A 17,583-nucleotide genomic window follows, 5' to 3' on the forward strand; every position below is an offset into this window, starting at 1 on the left:
TACAGTATATTACACTGAAAAAAAGAGGCAAATATTGGGTAGTAGTCACTGCAGCGGCGAGGGGCCAAGAAAAAAGGCTTCTGGGGTCTGCTGATCAAGTGCACCATCCTGATACAGGGAAGGTTAACACATTTCATACAATGTCACATTTCATACAATTCCACATAAATCAATAGTAAGTCATCAAGTGCCAAGCCTACATACTGCTACACGCAGCCTGAGAATTACTGTAGTAATGGAAGTAGTGCCTCAGAGACAGACATTGTGTTCGAAGAGGGTCGCCTGAGCGCTGCACAGATATCGACCACATAGTGAGTACTTATTTGGAATGAAAGATTTGTAATTCTGGCAAGAGCCTTACTCAGGCTGCTCCTCTGGAACGCTTTGGTAGCATCCCAAATGGCACCGATCCACTAGATGGCACTGGACAAAAGTAGTGCACTATATATGGAAAAGGGAGCCATTTGGGACGAAGTCACTGAGAGGACGGGAGTCTCGAGCTTCAGGCCTCACTTCCCCTTTACTCTACAGCAGATCAGAGTTTCTCTCCTCCATAAGGAATAGCCTGGTCCTTGACAGTACTAACGGATCAGGAACTAGGCTAGGAAATCACATGGAGCGATTTCACCCCGGAGGGGCAAGCAGCAGCTTCATCTGAATGTTATACAGTTGAAGTTGGAAGTTTACATACACTTAGGTTGGAGTCATTAAAACTCATTTTTCAACCACTACACAAATTTCTTGTTAACAAACTATAGTTTTGGCAAGTCGGTTAGAACATCTACTTTGTGACACAAGTCATTTTTCCAACAATTGTTTCCTGACAGATTATTTCACTTATAATTCACTGTATCACAATCCCAGTGTGTCGGAAGTTTACATACACTAAGTTGACTGTGCCTTTAAACTGCTTGGGAAATTCCAGAAAATGATATCATGGCTTTAGAAGCTTCTGATAGGCTAATTGACATCATTTGAGTCAATTTGAGGTGTACCTGTGGAGGCCTTCCTTTAAACTCAGTGCCTCTTTTACTTGACATCATGGGAAAATAAAAAGAAATCAGCCAAGACCTCAGAAATTTTTTTGTAGACCTCCACAAGTCTGGTTCATCTTTGGGAGAAATTTGTAAATGCCTGAAGGTACCACGTTCATCTGTACAAACAATAGTACACAAGTATAATCACCATGGGACCACGCAGCCTCCTAGAGATGAACGTACTTTGTTGTGGGGGTGCTTTGCTGCAGGAGGGACTGGTGCATTTCACAAAATAGAGGGTATCATGTGGATATATCGAAGCAACATCTCAAGTCATCAGTCAGGAAGTTAAAGCTTGGTCGCAAATGGGTCTGGATGGGAGTGGTTGAAAAACGAGTTTTAATGACTCCAACCTAAGTGTATGTAAACTTCCGACTTCAACTGTATTTGGCTAAGGTGTATGTAAACTTCCGACTTCAACTGTACATATACCTTAGTAGAAATTGCTCTTAGCAAAAGACAAGATAGTGATTATACTGTTGCGTTCCCTCAGTTACTTGCCTACAGGATCACTAAACCCAATTACCCAAGCAGTGCAGTTATCTGTATGAGCTAACTCGTATTAATTATTATGAAACATGATTCAGTTTGCAGGTGTATAATGCAATCATAATTCATCTAGGCCAACTTGGACCATAAATTACAAGTCATATTTTTATATAATTATTTATTTAACTAGGCAAGTCAGTTGAGAACAAATTCTTATTTACAATGACGGCCTACCAAAAGGCCTCCTGCGGGGACGGGGGCTGGGATTAAAAATAAAATAGGACAAAACACACATCACAACAAGAAAGACACCACAACACTACATAAAGAGACCTAAGACAACATAGCATGGCAGCATCACATGGAAACACAGCATTGTAGCAACACAACATAGCAGCAGCACAAAACATGGTGCAAACATTATTGGAAAAGGGGGATACCTAGTCAATTGTACAAATTAATGCCTTCAACTGAAATGGGTCTTCCGCATTTAAGCCGACCGCTCAGAATCAGAGAGGTGCGGGGGGCTGCCTTAATCAACATCCATGTTTTTGATGATGGGGAACAGGGGGTTCACTGCCATGCCCAGAAGCAGGACATTTTTATCTTGTCACCTCAGGGATTCGATCCAGCAACCTTTCAGTTACTGGCCCAACACTCTAACCACCAGGCTACCTGCCTCCCCTATTGGGCACAGACAACAACACAAAGGGCAAGAAGGTAGAGACAACAATATGTCACGCAAAGCAGCCACATCTGTAAGTATCCATGATTGACTCTTTGAATGAAGAGATGGAGATAAAAATGGTCCAATTTGAGTGTTTTTTGCAGCTCGTTCCAGTCGCTAGCTGCAGCAAACTGAAAAGAGGAGCGACCCAGGGATGTGTGTGCTTTGGGGACCTTTGGAATGTGACTGGGTGCTGTATGTTGAGGATGAGGGCTGCAGTAGGTATCTCAGATAGGGGGAGTGAGGCCTAAGAGGGTTTTTATAAACAAGCATCAACCAGTGGGTCATGCGACGGGTATACAGAGATGACAAGTTTACAGAGGAGTATAGAGTGCAGTGATGTGTCCAATAAGGAGCATTGGTGGCAAATCTGATGGCCGAATGGTAAAGAACAACTAACCGCTCGAGAGCACCCTTACCTTCTGATCTATAAATGACGTCTCCATAGTCTAGCATGGTCATCTGAATCAGGATTAGTTTGGCAGATGGGGTGAAAGAGGAGCATTTACAATAAAGGAAACCCAAGTCTAGATTTAACTTTAGCCTGCAGCTTTGATATGTGCTGAGAGAAGGACAGTGTACCGTCTAGCCATACTACCAAGTACTTCTATGAGGTGACTACCTCAAGCTCTAAACCCTCAGAGGTAGAAATCACACTGGTGGGGAGAGGGGTGTTCTTCTTACTAAACCACATGACCTTTGTTTTGGAGGTGTTCAGAACAAGGTTAAGGGCAGAAAAAGCTTGTTGGACACTAAGAAAGCGTTGTTGTAGAGCGTTTAACAAACACATACAATCACCGTTGACAAATGTTTACTTAACCAGACTATCTGATCATTTAAATACATATTGTCAAAAGAAAACAACAAAAGAGGTTACAATTGATTAAAAACAGTAGTCTAGGTTTGTTTTAAGTGCAGAATTAGTGGGCGCCTTTCTTCAGGCCGGAGGATGGTGTGTGTGTCGTTGACGCTCCTCTAGGAGCCGAACTCTATGGTCTCCTCGGTGATAGGTTTGAAGTCGTAGTTCCCTCTTCCGTCCATGTGAAGGTAGTACTGGAGAAAGTTACAAAACAAAAATTCAAAATGGCAGCAAAATGTTTTCAAAGTGTGGTTCCATAGCCAGGCAGCCACACCAGTGTACACCATTTACAAAAATAATGTAGGGTAGATCAGCTTTGATATTGCAGATAGATTGCAGATTGCAGCTTCCATCAATGTAATTGAAGTCCTGTCTTTCCTCTACCCTCAACCTCTCCCATCTATTTCTGATGTCCATCCAGTTTGATTTCTAGTTGCCACATATTTTTTAACTGTGCTGTTCCACAAAGGTTGTGAACCTATATACATTTTACAGACACAGTATATTTACCTTTGTTATCTTGTTGTCATTAGTCGCACCCTTCAGCTCCATTCAACCCCTCCCATCTATCTCTGAACACCGTCCATACTGGATTCCTTAGTTGCCATATATTTTTGAACTGTGCTGTTTCACAAAAGTTCTGAACCTTTCTATTCTTATAGTTTCTATAGATTTTAAATTACAGATGAACATTTTTGGTAAAATTATTATTATATTAGTGATGGATTAACTATGACTTTTCAAAATCCCATAATAGTGCTATCTGCAGAGTTAGCTCCAGGTAAATGTTGCAATTCTTCAGCCATTCCTGGACCTGCGACCAGAAACAAGCTACATATGGACAGTACCAAAACAAATGATCTAATGACTATGTCTCCTTGCAGCTTTCTGCAGATCCCCCATATATATATATCTATATACATACAACATTCTCTTGTTTGGAAGAATTTTGTAGAATAATTGAAATAAAAACAATTGTGCTATGGAATCAGTACATTGAAAATCACTTCCCAACTTCCTTGTAATCTATATGGCACAGGTGCCAACTTTTTGGTCCTTAAATTAAACTGGTATACTTTTATATTTATCACAATTTTCTTTAACCAATTTTGGTCTTTAATGCAGGGCCGACAGACAAGTTCATTACTTTTCCCCCTTTCACTTGCCTCTTCCATTTTTGCGGTAATGCTTCAATTAGTAGGTTGTACTTTTGGGTAGAACCATATATTTTTGTTAGTTGCTTGTGTGACATAATTCCACCAGTCCTATTTATGATATAATTTACCAAGATTATACTTTTTTAATTTTAAAATTGTATTGAAAAATTGTTTTGTTTTTTATCAGTTAGTATATTTGAGTTAAACCACAATATTTGTGGTATTATTTGTTCTGTGTTTTCTGGTGAATTAAACTGAAATTGCAACCAACTTTCTATGGCTTCTTTGAAAAAAAGTGATATTTTGGAGATTTCATTTTCAAATAACCGAAAGTGAGAGGTTGTAATCTGAATAAAGGGAAAAGGCCATTCTTGAACATGAGGTGAGATATTCCTACTAATTTGTTAGAGAACAAGGTCGGATTGAAGTATATCTTTTGTATGACTGATGCCTTTAGTAAGAGGTCAAATGCTTTAATATTTCAGAATATCTGCCCTCCTAATTAAAATTCATTATATAAATAAGACTTTAATTTAGTCCTGACTTGCCATTCCAAATCAAATGGAATAATTTTTGCATTTTTCCATTTTTCCAAAAATAGACAGGTATTTTCCTTTCCATTGTAGCAAGATTTTATCAATTTTTGGTAACTTTCAATTAAATGTATTGGAGTGAGATAATTTCTTTTTTTCAGGATATGTATACCGAGTATGTCCACATCACTGTCAGACCATTTTATTGGTAAACTACACAGTAATGTAAAAGTTGTATTTTTTGTTGTTCCAATGTGTAATATAGTACACATAATTTTGTTGTAATCCAGAGAGGTTAGAACAAATATCAAGATCCTCTTATCCTCGATGAGGCTGTGCCAGATCTGATTTTAACAGCTAACATTTCAACGGCAATAAGAAATAGATATGCCGATAGTGGATAACCTTGTTTTACTCCTCTTGAAAGTTTAAAACTTTGAGAAGTAGCCATTTACTATTTTACACCTAGGGTTACCATAAATAACTTAAACCCAAGAGATTCTCCACAATTGAAATATTCCAGGCATTTATACTGTATATAAACTCCAGTCGTACTCTATCAAAAACCTTTTCAAAGTCAGCTATGAATACCAGGCCTGGTTTCCCAGATGTTTCATAGTGTTCTATTGTTTACACTTGTCATATATTATCTCCAATGTATTGTCCGTGTAAAAAACCTGTTAGGATTAATAATATCCAGCAATACCTTTTAACCTTTTAATCAGTTAATCACAACACTGAAGTGTAAGAGGCCTCCAATTGTTTTAGACTGGATCTTTATATTTACCACTTGGATCCTGTTTCAGTAATAATGAAATCAGACCTTGTTGTGTGTCCGATAATCTACCATTTATATAGGAGTGGTTAAAACATGCTAATAACAGTCCTCTAAGTATATCAAAAAGGTTTGGTATAACTCCTCTGGTATGCCATCCAGTCCTGGAGTTTTCCTGGAATTAAAGGCTTTAATTGCATCAAGATGTTCCTCCTGTGTAATTTGGCTTCACATGAGTCTTTCTGTACAGATGTTAATTTTACATTATTAATAGGGAAAAAATCCATAACATTAGCTTTGGTTAGTGGAGATGGAGGAGACAAATGAAAACATGTGCTTAAAGTACTTTACTTCCTCTTTCAAAATGTTTTTTTTATGAATAATGGTTGACTCAGTCATTTGTAACAAGTTTCAGGGAATTCTATGTGCCTTTTTCCCCATATTCCATCCAGTTTGCTTTATTTTTTTACAATATATTACACTGGATCTTTCTTGAATAAGTTCGTCCAACTCTTTTTGTTTTTGCTCTCACTTATTCTGAGCCTCTATGGTATGGTTTTTATTGCTAACTATCTGTACTGTTAGTCCTTGCATTTCTTTTGTTTGTGTGGACTCCTTGACCTACATTGCTTTTGTTTAGGAGATGAGTACCGAATTGCATGGCCTCTAAAGGAACATTTAAAAGTGTCCCATACAATAAGGGGATCTGCTGTACCTATGTTACGTTGGAAAAAGTCAGTTATAAATTATTCTGTCCTAGTTAAAAACAAGTTATCATCCAATAGGCTTTGATAAAATTTCCAATATCGTCATCCACATGGAAAGAATAATAATAATGCCAATTATTTGATAGTGTGACTGCATTCTGTCCCCTATCAACACTTTGTTAATGTTGGTGCCAGAGAGAATGACATAAGTAGTCAGGACGACTAGCTTGATTGAGCCTCCATCGTGTATGTCTCACTAGGTCAGGCTATTTAAGCCTCTATATATCCACTAATGTCACACCCTGACCATAGATTGCTTTGTATGTTTCTATGTTTTGTTTGGTCAGGGTGTGATCTGAGTGGGAATTCTATGTTACATGTCTAGTTTGTCTATTTCTATGTTTGGCCTGATATGGTTCTCAATCAGAGGCAGGTGTTAGTCATTGTCTCTGATTGGGAACCATATTTAGGTAGCCTGTTTGGTGTTGGGTTTTGTGGGTGATTGTTCCTGTCTCTGTGTTTGCACCAGATAGGGCTGTTTTGGGTTTTCACGGTTCTTGTTATTGTTAGTTTGTTCATGTGAAGTGCTTTATTAAACATGAATCAAAATAACCACGCTGCGCTTTGGTCCGCCTCTCCTTCAAGTCAAGAAAGCCGTTACAACTAATTCCAATATATCCATGACATTGGTGATTTCCTTAAGTTCATGAGGTATTTAAAACCTTATTATGACCTCCCATCATGGTTCAAAACATTTAAAAATCATCCATCTACCTGGAGGATCTGTTTGGACAATTCACACATTTGGATCAAAATGACTGTTAATGAATATCATCACCCCTTTTGAATTGGATTTCCCATGGGAAAAATATATTCTGTCCCTCCAGTCCTTTTCCCACACAATTTCATCTACGTTTGTAAAAAGGACCAAGCTACAAATTTAGTATATATATATATATATATATATATATATATATATTAGATTACTATTATTACAATGTCTTATTTTTTTATATAAAATTTGATCAAATTGAATTAGTTTCCTGTAAACAATATATATTATAGTCCTTCGCTTTTAGCCAGGTAAATACTGATATTTTTTTCTTATCTGCTAAGCCATTACAATTATAACTGGCTATACTTATTTCACCATAATGAGATACAAGTTTCAAATCTATTTATCATACTATATGTTCTTAAACTCACCATTAAAAAAACACTACCAGGGGAACTTGACCAAAACGTTTTGACTGACATGACACAAATGAAACAAAAGCTACATCTTAGAAAACTGCCCGAAGGAGTTTCCCACTAAAAACTCCCAGATGTATCACAGCAAAACAACATACTGTACACTGACGCATCAGAAGCCACAAAGACCCACGTAACGGTGTTTCCAGAAAGGATGTCATCTTACCTCATGGTGTTTCCACAAAGACTTTCTGTGAGAGACAGTGAACAGACTGATGCCAACCTATGGATAAAGTAACAAACCAGTCATAAGATAAGAGCCAGAAAGATGCGACACAAACACAGATCAAATAATTACATGAGAAACTATATGAACTATGCTGCAGACATAACGTGTATGTAAGGTGTGCTGTTATTTAATAAACTGAAGTTGTATAAAGATGGAAGCTAACACTCAGACCTATCACAGTACATGCTTAGAGTCCAGATTAAATGCTGGAGGGGGTTGGGGCTATTCATACCGTTCTGCAGTGACTGTAGATGAAGTCCTCCACATCTACACTCACAGCACTGGTGCACTCATCCAAGATGGCAAACTGAGGTTTGTGGTAGAACAACCTTGCCATCTACAGACAGAGACAAACATCACACATACAAAACAAAGTCAATCACCTTAATTCTGTAATAAACTGAATTAGAATGTGATGATGTAAGCTTGAGAAAGCTTCGATTAAAAACTGAAGAAAGAATCAAAAAAAGAAAACGTCTTACCGCCATCCTCTGCTTCTCTCCTCCACTGAGGACATCCATCCAGTCCTGCACGGTGTCCCAAGTCCCCTCTCTGTCCAGGATGTGACCCAACTGGACGTTGCCCAGGTACTCCTTCAGCACCTGATCAGAGATGCCTTTCCTCTTTTGCTCCTCATAGGTGTCAGGGTAGATCACCTGATCCCTCAGCGTGCCAATGGGCATGTAGGGTCTCTACATTAAGATGGAAGAGATCAGGGGTCATGTACAGTCTCTACAATAAGATGGAACAGCCTTCCAGTAGAGCCAATATGGCTGCCAATTTACCAAAACATGGAATAGAATATAACATTGGTAATATAAGAGGCTCAAAGTGTCCATTTAGTTACCTGAGGAACATAGAAGAGCTTCCCTCGCTCAGGCTTGGTCAGCTGCCCTCCGAACAGAGGCCAGAGCTATAGAGTCAACAACACACCTAATGTTACCTCCATGACCTACTGTGCTCTTAAGACACTTGAACCAAAAATGTTTGACTTAGTTGCAGTACTTCCATTATTACCAGATCTTCCATTGCCACATCTTATCTTACATAGACACAGTCATGTCAGTATGAATAAATAGAACAAGATCATAAAAACAGACAATTCTTCACCTCTCCCAGTACTCTGAAGAGTGAGCTCTTGCCACAGCCATTGGGCCCACACACTAACACGTTGGTACCAGACCGCACCTGAAGAAAGAGAGAGTGAAAGCGAGAGTGTCGGGGAGGGCATATAACCTCATTGTAACATCCAGCGTGGCCCTCAGAACTTTGAATGTCAACACTACTTCAACATCACCCATTAAAGTCTAAGTTGTTTGAGTGTACTTCGGTCCAACTGAATGACTAGACGAGTGGCACACAATCATTGGCGATGGACTCCAGTCATGGTAGCTTTACCATCTCATAACATCTATTTTGCAAGAGACCTGTGAGTTCTCAGTGAGACTAACCATGCAAAAATAAAAAGGTTAAATAAAATATACAAAGGAAAGAAAGAGATGCCCACTTCAAAGGTCAGGTCCTTGATCAGTACATCTCCATTGGGTGTTGCTAGTGGTGTGTGTTCAAACCTGCAACACCAACACAGTCAGACACTGTTCTTAGTGACGATTCATGCTCAGACCTCAGAAAACACCTTGGCTTTGGACAACTTCAGTGAGGTAAAAGTAAAATATTAAAGTGATTTCATGCAGCCAATATTATGTACAGCAATGCACTGAGGATTGTCACACATACTTGATGATGTGGTCTACGTTGATGATCTGTCCGCTGCCCGGGACCAGTGTGACTCTTTCTACACCTAATGATTCTTTGTTCTGATGGGAGACCATGGTACGTTCGTATTTCCCAGAGTTCAGTTCTTTCAGGACCTTCCTGAGCTCAGTGATACGCATGGTGAACCTGTTGGGAAGGAGAGACAGGCCTATAGCAGAAGACCACCTACACAGCACTTGGGAGTGAAAGCATGAAGAGCCGTGATGGAAGAGTAGAGTGAAGGCATGGAAAGACGGGAGCGATGTCCGTTATGTGGTCTCTGGCTGGAGAAGCCTTCTAATTAAATGTCATCAATTCAAATCGATTCAATGGAATTGGCGATGGGATCACAGTGTTTTGGGAAGAGTGAAGTCTCACCCGGAAAGCCTGGTCATATCTCTGCCAGCCAGTACGATCCTTCCCAGAGCCTGGGCCAGACTCAGCAGCATCCTGCCACTCTGGTAATAGTCTTCCATCAGCTCAGCTTGGGTGCTGTTCATGTGGCGGGGGTCGGACAGGTTGAGGAAGGGCCGACTCACCACCAGGTAGCCCACCACGGTGGCCATGTCTGCAGGGGGGAAGAGACCCAAGAAGTGACTCATAGCTCTGGTGGAAAACCAATTCTGTATTGAACAATGTTATTTTGTCACCTACCAAAGCAATAATTTGATGTCTGGACAATGGCAAGTTGACTGACAGCCATATATCTCTGGCTATGTAACGGAGGACATGATCATAAGCTGTAGGTTTAAAACATCAGATCTTACACTTGGCGACCATGCTGTCTACAAAGCCCATAGAGAAGCGGAAGAAGATGAACTTGTGCAAATGGTCGACCTGAGAAGAAAGAAGACAAAAAGGTATCACAACATTAGACACTGTAGAGACAGTTCCAACCACAATGAGCAGTAAAGGTATCACAACATTAGACACTGTAGAGACAGTTCCAACCACAATCAGCAGTTTGCCCGTTGAGATGGAAGTGAACGAAGAAATCTTTAATATCCCTCTTACTGACAAAGGACTAATGGCACTTACCAGTTTCTTAAATGTTGAATGAATCGTCTGTTTCTCTCTCATATTGCCATTGTAGAAGGCAATCTCCTCACTATGGCAAAACAGTACATGTTTAACATGAGTTAGTTCTCTTTTTTAAAGAACTCGCTCCTTGACTGAGGATTTATTTAACAGGTTTTACTTTAGTCAGAAAACACTGTATTGCCAACCCATGACAAAGTCAGTGTAGATCCAGGTCTTTACCTGTTGGTGATGAGTCGTGAGTTGACGTATCGGTACTCTCCCTCGTAGCGCTGCTCAATGACAGTCATCTTACCGATGGGCTTCCGCAGTCTGGTCAGGAACAGGCCTGAGATCAGCAGGTAGGCCATCATACTCGATGGGCCCTGAGGGAAACAATGACATTACATCCTGTTAAAACCTGAATGGAATCTATTGGATGCCTCTGGAATCAAAGTATATATATTCACCTGGGCTCCGATGGAAGACGTCAGCTTGAAGATGTACAGTCCAATGTCCAAGAGAGGCTAAAGGAGAGATGCAGTAAGTGTACATTTTACACAACGTAGCTTTCTTGATGGCTTGTTTTCAGCAATATTATGATTTACACAAGAAGTTAATGATTGACTAAGATGTTCTACAAATACTGTACACCTTGGAACCACACACACAAACACAGAGGTAAACAGTAGTAAAAATGATGGTTTAGGTCAAATCTACTGTACCTTGCTGAGATTGGAGTAGAGGTCAACCACACTGTTACAAAACTTCTCTACGTCTTGAGTCAGCAGCTGGTCAGCGTTGGCAATGCGGTTATCCAGGTTGCCCATTTTGTAGTACGTGTATCCTCTGGGGATGGCACATGTTGAGTGAATTCATTTGTAGATGGGCTGTTATTTTTTTATTTGTTAGGGACCATGTACAACATACCATTGCACCATATTTAGTTAGATAACTATTTATCTGTAGTCCCTATTGGAATGTTTTCCGAAAAAGCCAGACATCAAGGTTCTGAGATGACGCAGTAGACAATGCTTACTTGAGGTACTCGTCGTAGAGATGTTTGGTCAGCCTCTCTCTGAACTTCAGCTTCAGCTCGTTCAGACCCAGCTTCAAGAGGTTATTCACCAAGGCAAACTGGAAATGGACAGTCACAAAACACTATTACTATCAGAGCTTAATCAAAATACAACCTATTACAGTGTCTGTTCTCCAAGCACAGTATGCATGTGATGAAATCTGGATTGTTCGTTAAATGGGCAGAGGGACTGTTTAATACAAAACACGCAGAGCAAATTAAATACCAAGTGTCTAGCGAATAAGATACAGTACATTTGAACAGAAAGTCAAGCTTATGTGTGTGTACACGAACAACATATTATCCAGTATTTCAACCAACGTATGAATTAAATATTTGGTTATTAATACATTAGTATTGGTAAGTGATGAATTACAGTAGAGAGAGGTTAATAATTGATATTCAGTGTATATTGCCTCTGAGAGAATTTACACCAACAGAACAATTATAACACCAAAGAAGTACTGTGGGACTACTGTAGCACATTCAGAAGTCTGGTATTTGTAAACTATTCGTTATACAATCAACTTACTACTGCAATATGAGATTTAAAATCAGACTCAAGTATATCAATTAACATCTAGACTCATGTACATTTTGGATGCGATGAAATACCAAAAACACACTTACAATTGGCATAGCTTTGCAACACTTGAACAAGTAGTTCTTGAAATCGGCGTTGTTGCGAACGATAATTGCACTGCAAACCACAACATGCACAAGAATGAGCAAACATGGGACAGATAGCTGTTGTCTGACTGATTCATTTCAACATTAGTGGCAGTGATTAGCCTCTGGCCTCCTTCAGATCTGCTTGTGCTTTACCCAACTCCTCTGCCATGACGGTCATAGTAATTGGCAAGGAAAAGTGGCATTAGCTCAAGCACATAGAGTACATATCCGGTGACAGAGCTAGAAGTCATGGAGAGCGGAGAAAAAGTAACAACCAAACTAATTTATAAAGATGATTTAGGATCATTCACATACGGCCCAGCTAGTGTTTTGCTGCATTGGCCGTGAGATTGTATGGAAGCAGAGCTCTGACATTAAGGATGATTTGTTATACAAATAGATACACTGGCGTTGGAACAGCCAATGGCAATTAGTCATGTTGAGTTTACAAATGTTATGGCCTGAAAAGCTTAACTGTACTAGGCAACAAACAACGAAAAACACAGGTTATCGGTTTTATAGGTTTGGGTTCTATGAAAAGCATCACGTGGTGGAGAGTTACCCAAGGTATGACAGCAACATAGGAATAACAGATTGCAATCTCTGCTAATGACACCACTATGGGAGATTGAAAGACAGCAATCAATTCCTGAGCAGGAAAATAAATACTGTTTGATATGGGGCTGGTTTCCCAGACCCAGACGAAGCCTAGTCATGGAGTAAAGAGCACTACAATTATTATCTCCATTGAACATGCGTCCAGTACTAAGCTGAACCTGTGTATGGGGAACCGGACCATAATATTTTAACCCTTTCAACACTTCCACCACCAAACTCATTGGCTATCATGATCTGGTTAACAGTCATAGTGAAGCAGCCTAACAAGTCACATGGAAAGTCAGTGATCTAACTGTAGAACTGGTATTAGAACACTATTATAGCTCTATGGTTCTAACCTTTCAATCATGGTTCCGTTCTGGATCATCCATACGTCACAGTATGTCCGGGTCACCAGCATAGCAGCGATGAAGAGAAGGTATCCAGTCTGGGGTGATAACAATGGAGGGAACGGAGAAGTGGTGCAGGACAGGTGGGGAACAGATAGCACCATGTGAACAAATCCCTCAGATTAAACAATACAATGTTCATAAACAAGTCAATCTCATGTTGTATTGTAAGTAATGTGTGCAAAAAAAAAAAATGAATGAGTAAAACATGGCAGTTCAAATGTAGAATGGGCCTGTCCTTAATTAACAGCATGACCAGTATTTCCATCTTATTAGAGTTAATTGAGTTCAATAGAGGATCAACTCTGATACACCCAACAGATGTCATGTCATCGCAACCTTGGCTTATCAAACAAACGGATCAGTATATAAGGTCAATGTCTAGGCTCCATGGTTTTGTAGAACACACAAGTTTAGACAATATTGTAGAACATGTTGAGACACGCACGCATAGAGAAAGAGATAAGTTGTGGGGTAAAAGTGATGCAATGAAGGAACACATATCCATCTTTACAAGGCAAGGGTATCGCCTGTTCCCACAGATATTGATTACTTCAAGGTTCAATGCTTATCATGATGTGACGCAACAGAACATACATTTACAAAGACATCCACTTAATATTATTATTCAGATTACATAATAATGGCCCTATAATAAGCCATTGGGAAATACTAAGATCTTGTTTTTTTGCTCAATATGTGCAATTGTTGACCATATTTTCTGTAACAAAACAACCCAACCACTAGGCTCACCTCTTTGCAGAACCATCGAGGCACCATGATCCGGAGGATCTTGCTGATTCTGAGGAAGAAGACATAGTCCACCGCCGCCCGATCTTTCTTAGCTGCTTTGTCCTGCACAAATAGAGCCAAAGCAGTTGTTGGGGACAAATGTAACAATGACATGTAGTTGGATATTTTATACATTTGTTGATGCACTTACATACTTACTTCATTGCTCAACACCAGTTCTGAGCTCCCTTTTGTACTGTAAAAGACATCGGGCACATAGTCAGATATAATGTTCCAACAGACATGTGGGACATCAGGATAGCAACACAGTACCAAGGTAACATTAGTTTCATCATGACCATAATAAACCAAGTGTATGTTGTGTAGGCTAAACTAAGGTCACAAGGAGTCTTGACACAGTATTTAACCTGAAATGAATTAGCAATTTGTAACTGTCCAATGAACTTTCAATATACTACTGACAGGCAGCATGCGGATAATAAACGTCATTGTATCTTGCGGGAAAACTGACAGTGTTGTCTTTGTTACTTTGTTGCCAAATATAGCAACATTTGCCCCAATTATCCTGCTGACCCAGGCTATGAAGACCTATACTGTTTGCAAATGAGAAGGGAGACTTACATCAGAGATATAATAACACATAATTACTGCAACATACATTTTTTTTAAACTAGGTAAGTCAGTTAAGAACAAATTCAAATGTTCAATGATGGTCTGGGAACAGTGGGTTAACTGCCTGTTCAGGGGCAGAATGACAGATTTGTACCTTGTCAGCTCTGGGATTTGAACTTGCAACCTTTTGGTTACTAGTCCAACACTCTAACCACTAGGCTACCCTACCAACCCTTGTCTCTTATGGATAACCGCAATATTATATAACTGCAATACATCACTGACTTTCAGATTTAAGACATTACTTCTGTCAATTTGGACATTCAAGAATTCTGTCTAACTTGGATTGCTGGCCACAAGTTCTGTGATACAAGAACACACCAAGGTAAAATTAGTTTATATTGGATATTCGGACTTCAATAGGTCTTACACAAAGCGTGCCATGACTATAAAAATTATATATATTCTGAAAAGGGGAGGATGGAGAACAAACCACATAATTTTTGGTTTTAAATGTTGATATTTTTTCGAAAATAACTAACTGCTTATGGGATTGTCTCTTTCTCTTAAAGAGGCAGGTTGTTGGGGTGGGATCAGCCATTCACTCTGGCTGCAACACCACATGCAGTGATTAGGTCCACCTTAAAATAAGCATTTCGAAGCAGAGTGCTTTTGAATATTGAAAGCCACCCTAAAAATATAAATAATCCACAAAAAAAAATCATAAAAAACAGGTACTTTTCTCTTTCATTTGGAATATGTAATTTTCATAGTCATGGCACGGTTTTGTAAGAACTATTGAAGATTGAAAGTGGAAAAAAATTATAATAAATACAAATTAACTGGATTTTTGTCCATTCTCCCCTGATTCAGAACATAACCATTTTCATAATCATGACACGCTCTGTTTAAGATCTATTGAAGATTGAAATCTGGAATCTGATTTTTTTTTATAACAACAAAAGGTTGAGTGGCTTGTTCTCCATCCACCCCTGATTCAGAATATAACATTTTCATAGTCATGGCATAATTAGTTCAATATAGAGAAAAAAATAATATCCACTGAATATCCAATATAAAACTCCTTTTACCTCAGTCAAGAACCAGTGGCATGGGCACTCTAGCAATGCACAATTAAAGTACAACCAAGATTATAATTTGTTCAGCAACATACCCGCTTGACTTGCCTCCTCTTCTTCTTTGCTTCAGGATGCATAAAGCGAGTAGGACTCCCCCAGCTATCGAGGAGTTTTTAGCTGTAAAATATTTACTGACGGCTGCCATGTTTCCTAGAGTACCAGCTGAGCCGCAGAGTTGGCAACTATATTTCAAGGAAAGTAGCTGTAGGCTACTCCATTTGTATCCTCTCTGCCAAGTCTCCAACAACCGGATGTTCCGGTTTTCAGGGCAAATGGAAAGAGAGCCTGTGAAGTGAATTCCGCTTTTGAATATTAACAAGGTGACACCAAAGACAGTACAGTACGAAGATAGGCTGCAACTGCTTCTCTAATAGAAATCCCAGATCACACTTATAGTCTCAAGTAGAAACACATAACCGGGTCTAAAACTCATCTCGAGCCAAACTGAGCATGTGCAGGCCTTCATATCAAAGGCACTCGTTCGCTATAAATCTGTTTTTGACAAAAATAAAAACGTGTCAGTTTGTCACTTTCACTAGGTTTTAGTAATAACATGTTCAACTACTTAGAGTTGCACTATGCAGGAATCTCTCGGCTATTTCTTGGTTTCTAAAATTCTAATAGTTTACCTATTTTCAGTTTACGTGACAAAACAAACAAGTATAGTGTAGATAGTCATTGTACCATCTAAACCGCTGTGAAATATCATTTCCATAACCAAAAATATTGTATTTTCAGCTGTTTGAAGCAGGTGTATAAAACTGAAAGCAAAAGATGCAAAGACAAAACTTAAAAACAGGAAGCATATTAATAGCACACATAGAACAGATATATTGCTTCTTAGACTTGCTTTCAATGAGAATCACAGATCTGTAACTCACATTTCTACGTGAATTTTGTCAGTTCACCCAAAAAGTTACATATTGCAGCTTTAAGACATATGCTAGAATCTAGGTTATGCCTTTAGATTTCGAGAAAATGAACAACTAAGGAAGGCATTTTCACTTCTCTCATTGACTTCTCAAATTCCAAACCCCCCGCCTAGTCTGTTTGGTCTGTTTCACAAGCGTTGACGGAAGTCTCACGATGTTGCGCCTCTGGGTTTAGAAACTCTGCGGTAACACTCCATCTTAACTCCTCCTCCACATTAACTGGATTGGTTGAACAGTGCAGAAGAGAACCTCCCCTGACAGATGTTTTTCTTCTTGACAAGACCAGTATGTAGGGCAGTGGTCACCAACCGTTTCTGAGTCTAAATGCAAGCCGAGATCTACAGCTCAGATTGTTTTTGAAATATGACTTAAAAAAATGTACGCCTATGCAACATTAACCACTTAAAAGCAGTTCTGCAGCAATGAGGTTTGTGCAGGTGGCTATAGGCCCAATACATGTTGTTCTTTTCAGACCATTTCTAAATTATAATAAAAAAATGTAGTTATCTGATCACACTGGTAATAATTTGTATTTACTTGTGAGGAACAGCTGAGTGAGTGGGATATCTTTTATTTTTTTAAATTACTGGACTGATGGCCTTTTTTACCAGATTGATGGAGGGAGCACCGTGCCTCACACGACTCCGTCTCTCCACTCTCCCTCCCTCCGCTGAGAATAGGGGACACAGTCACAGAGTTTCTAAACCCAGAGGCACAACATCGCAACCTCAGGTTTCTTGGGAGGGCAGCTCCTGCTCAGCCCAGTCCAAGCTCTTCTCTATCCTGGCACCCCAATGGTGGAACCAGCTTCCCCCTGAAGCTAGGGCAGCAGAGTCCCTGCCCATCTTCCAAAA

General features: G+C 39.5%; 1 protein-coding gene across 1 annotated transcript; it reads right to left on the bottom strand.

Moving 5' to 3' along the window:
• Nucleotides 1-3,016: 3,016 nt before the first annotated feature.
• Nucleotides 3,017-16,074, bottom strand: LOC109909968 (ATP-binding cassette sub-family D member 3-like). The gene is made up of 20 exons (XM_020509077.2): nucleotides 15,833-16,074; nucleotides 14,245-14,281; nucleotides 14,047-14,148; nucleotides 13,243-13,331; nucleotides 12,245-12,314; nucleotides 11,576-11,673; nucleotides 11,262-11,385; nucleotides 11,007-11,063; nucleotides 10,780-10,922; nucleotides 10,558-10,627; nucleotides 10,287-10,356; nucleotides 9,898-10,087; nucleotides 9,502-9,666; nucleotides 9,272-9,335; nucleotides 8,875-8,952; nucleotides 8,612-8,677; nucleotides 8,247-8,456; nucleotides 7,997-8,101; nucleotides 7,702-7,758; nucleotides 3,017-3,306 (listed from the first exon to the last, which is right to left on the bottom strand). Exons 1-20 carry the CDS (start codon nucleotides 15,940-15,942, stop codon nucleotides 3,229-3,231), a joined length of 1,983 nt encoding a protein of 660 aa, XP_020364666.1. The 5' UTR covers nucleotides 15,943-16,074; the 3' UTR covers nucleotides 3,017-3,228.
• Nucleotides 16,075-17,583: the final 1,509 nt, after the last annotated feature.

This window comes from Oncorhynchus kisutch, linkage group LG18 (assembly GCF_002021735.2).
Source record: "Oncorhynchus kisutch isolate 150728-3 linkage group LG18, Okis_V2, whole genome shotgun sequence".
Taxonomy (NCBI): domain Eukaryota; kingdom Metazoa; phylum Chordata; class Actinopteri; order Salmoniformes; family Salmonidae; genus Oncorhynchus; species Oncorhynchus kisutch.

Bases quoted from the DNA above. Each gene is read 5' to 3' on its own strand.
- LOC109909968 (XM_020509077.2), bottom strand. From the start codon at position 15,942: ATGGCAGCCGTCAGTAAATATTTTACAGCTAAAAACTCCTCGATAGCT. The intron at 10,628-10,779 runs GTAAAGACCTGG...GTTTTGCCATAG, and splicing joins TCACGACTCATCACCAACAG to TGAGGAGATTGCCTTCTACA. The intron at 10,357-10,557 runs GTAAGTGCCATT...CTTTCTTCTCAG, and splicing joins ATTCAACATTTAAGAAACTG to GTCGACCATTTGCACAAGTT.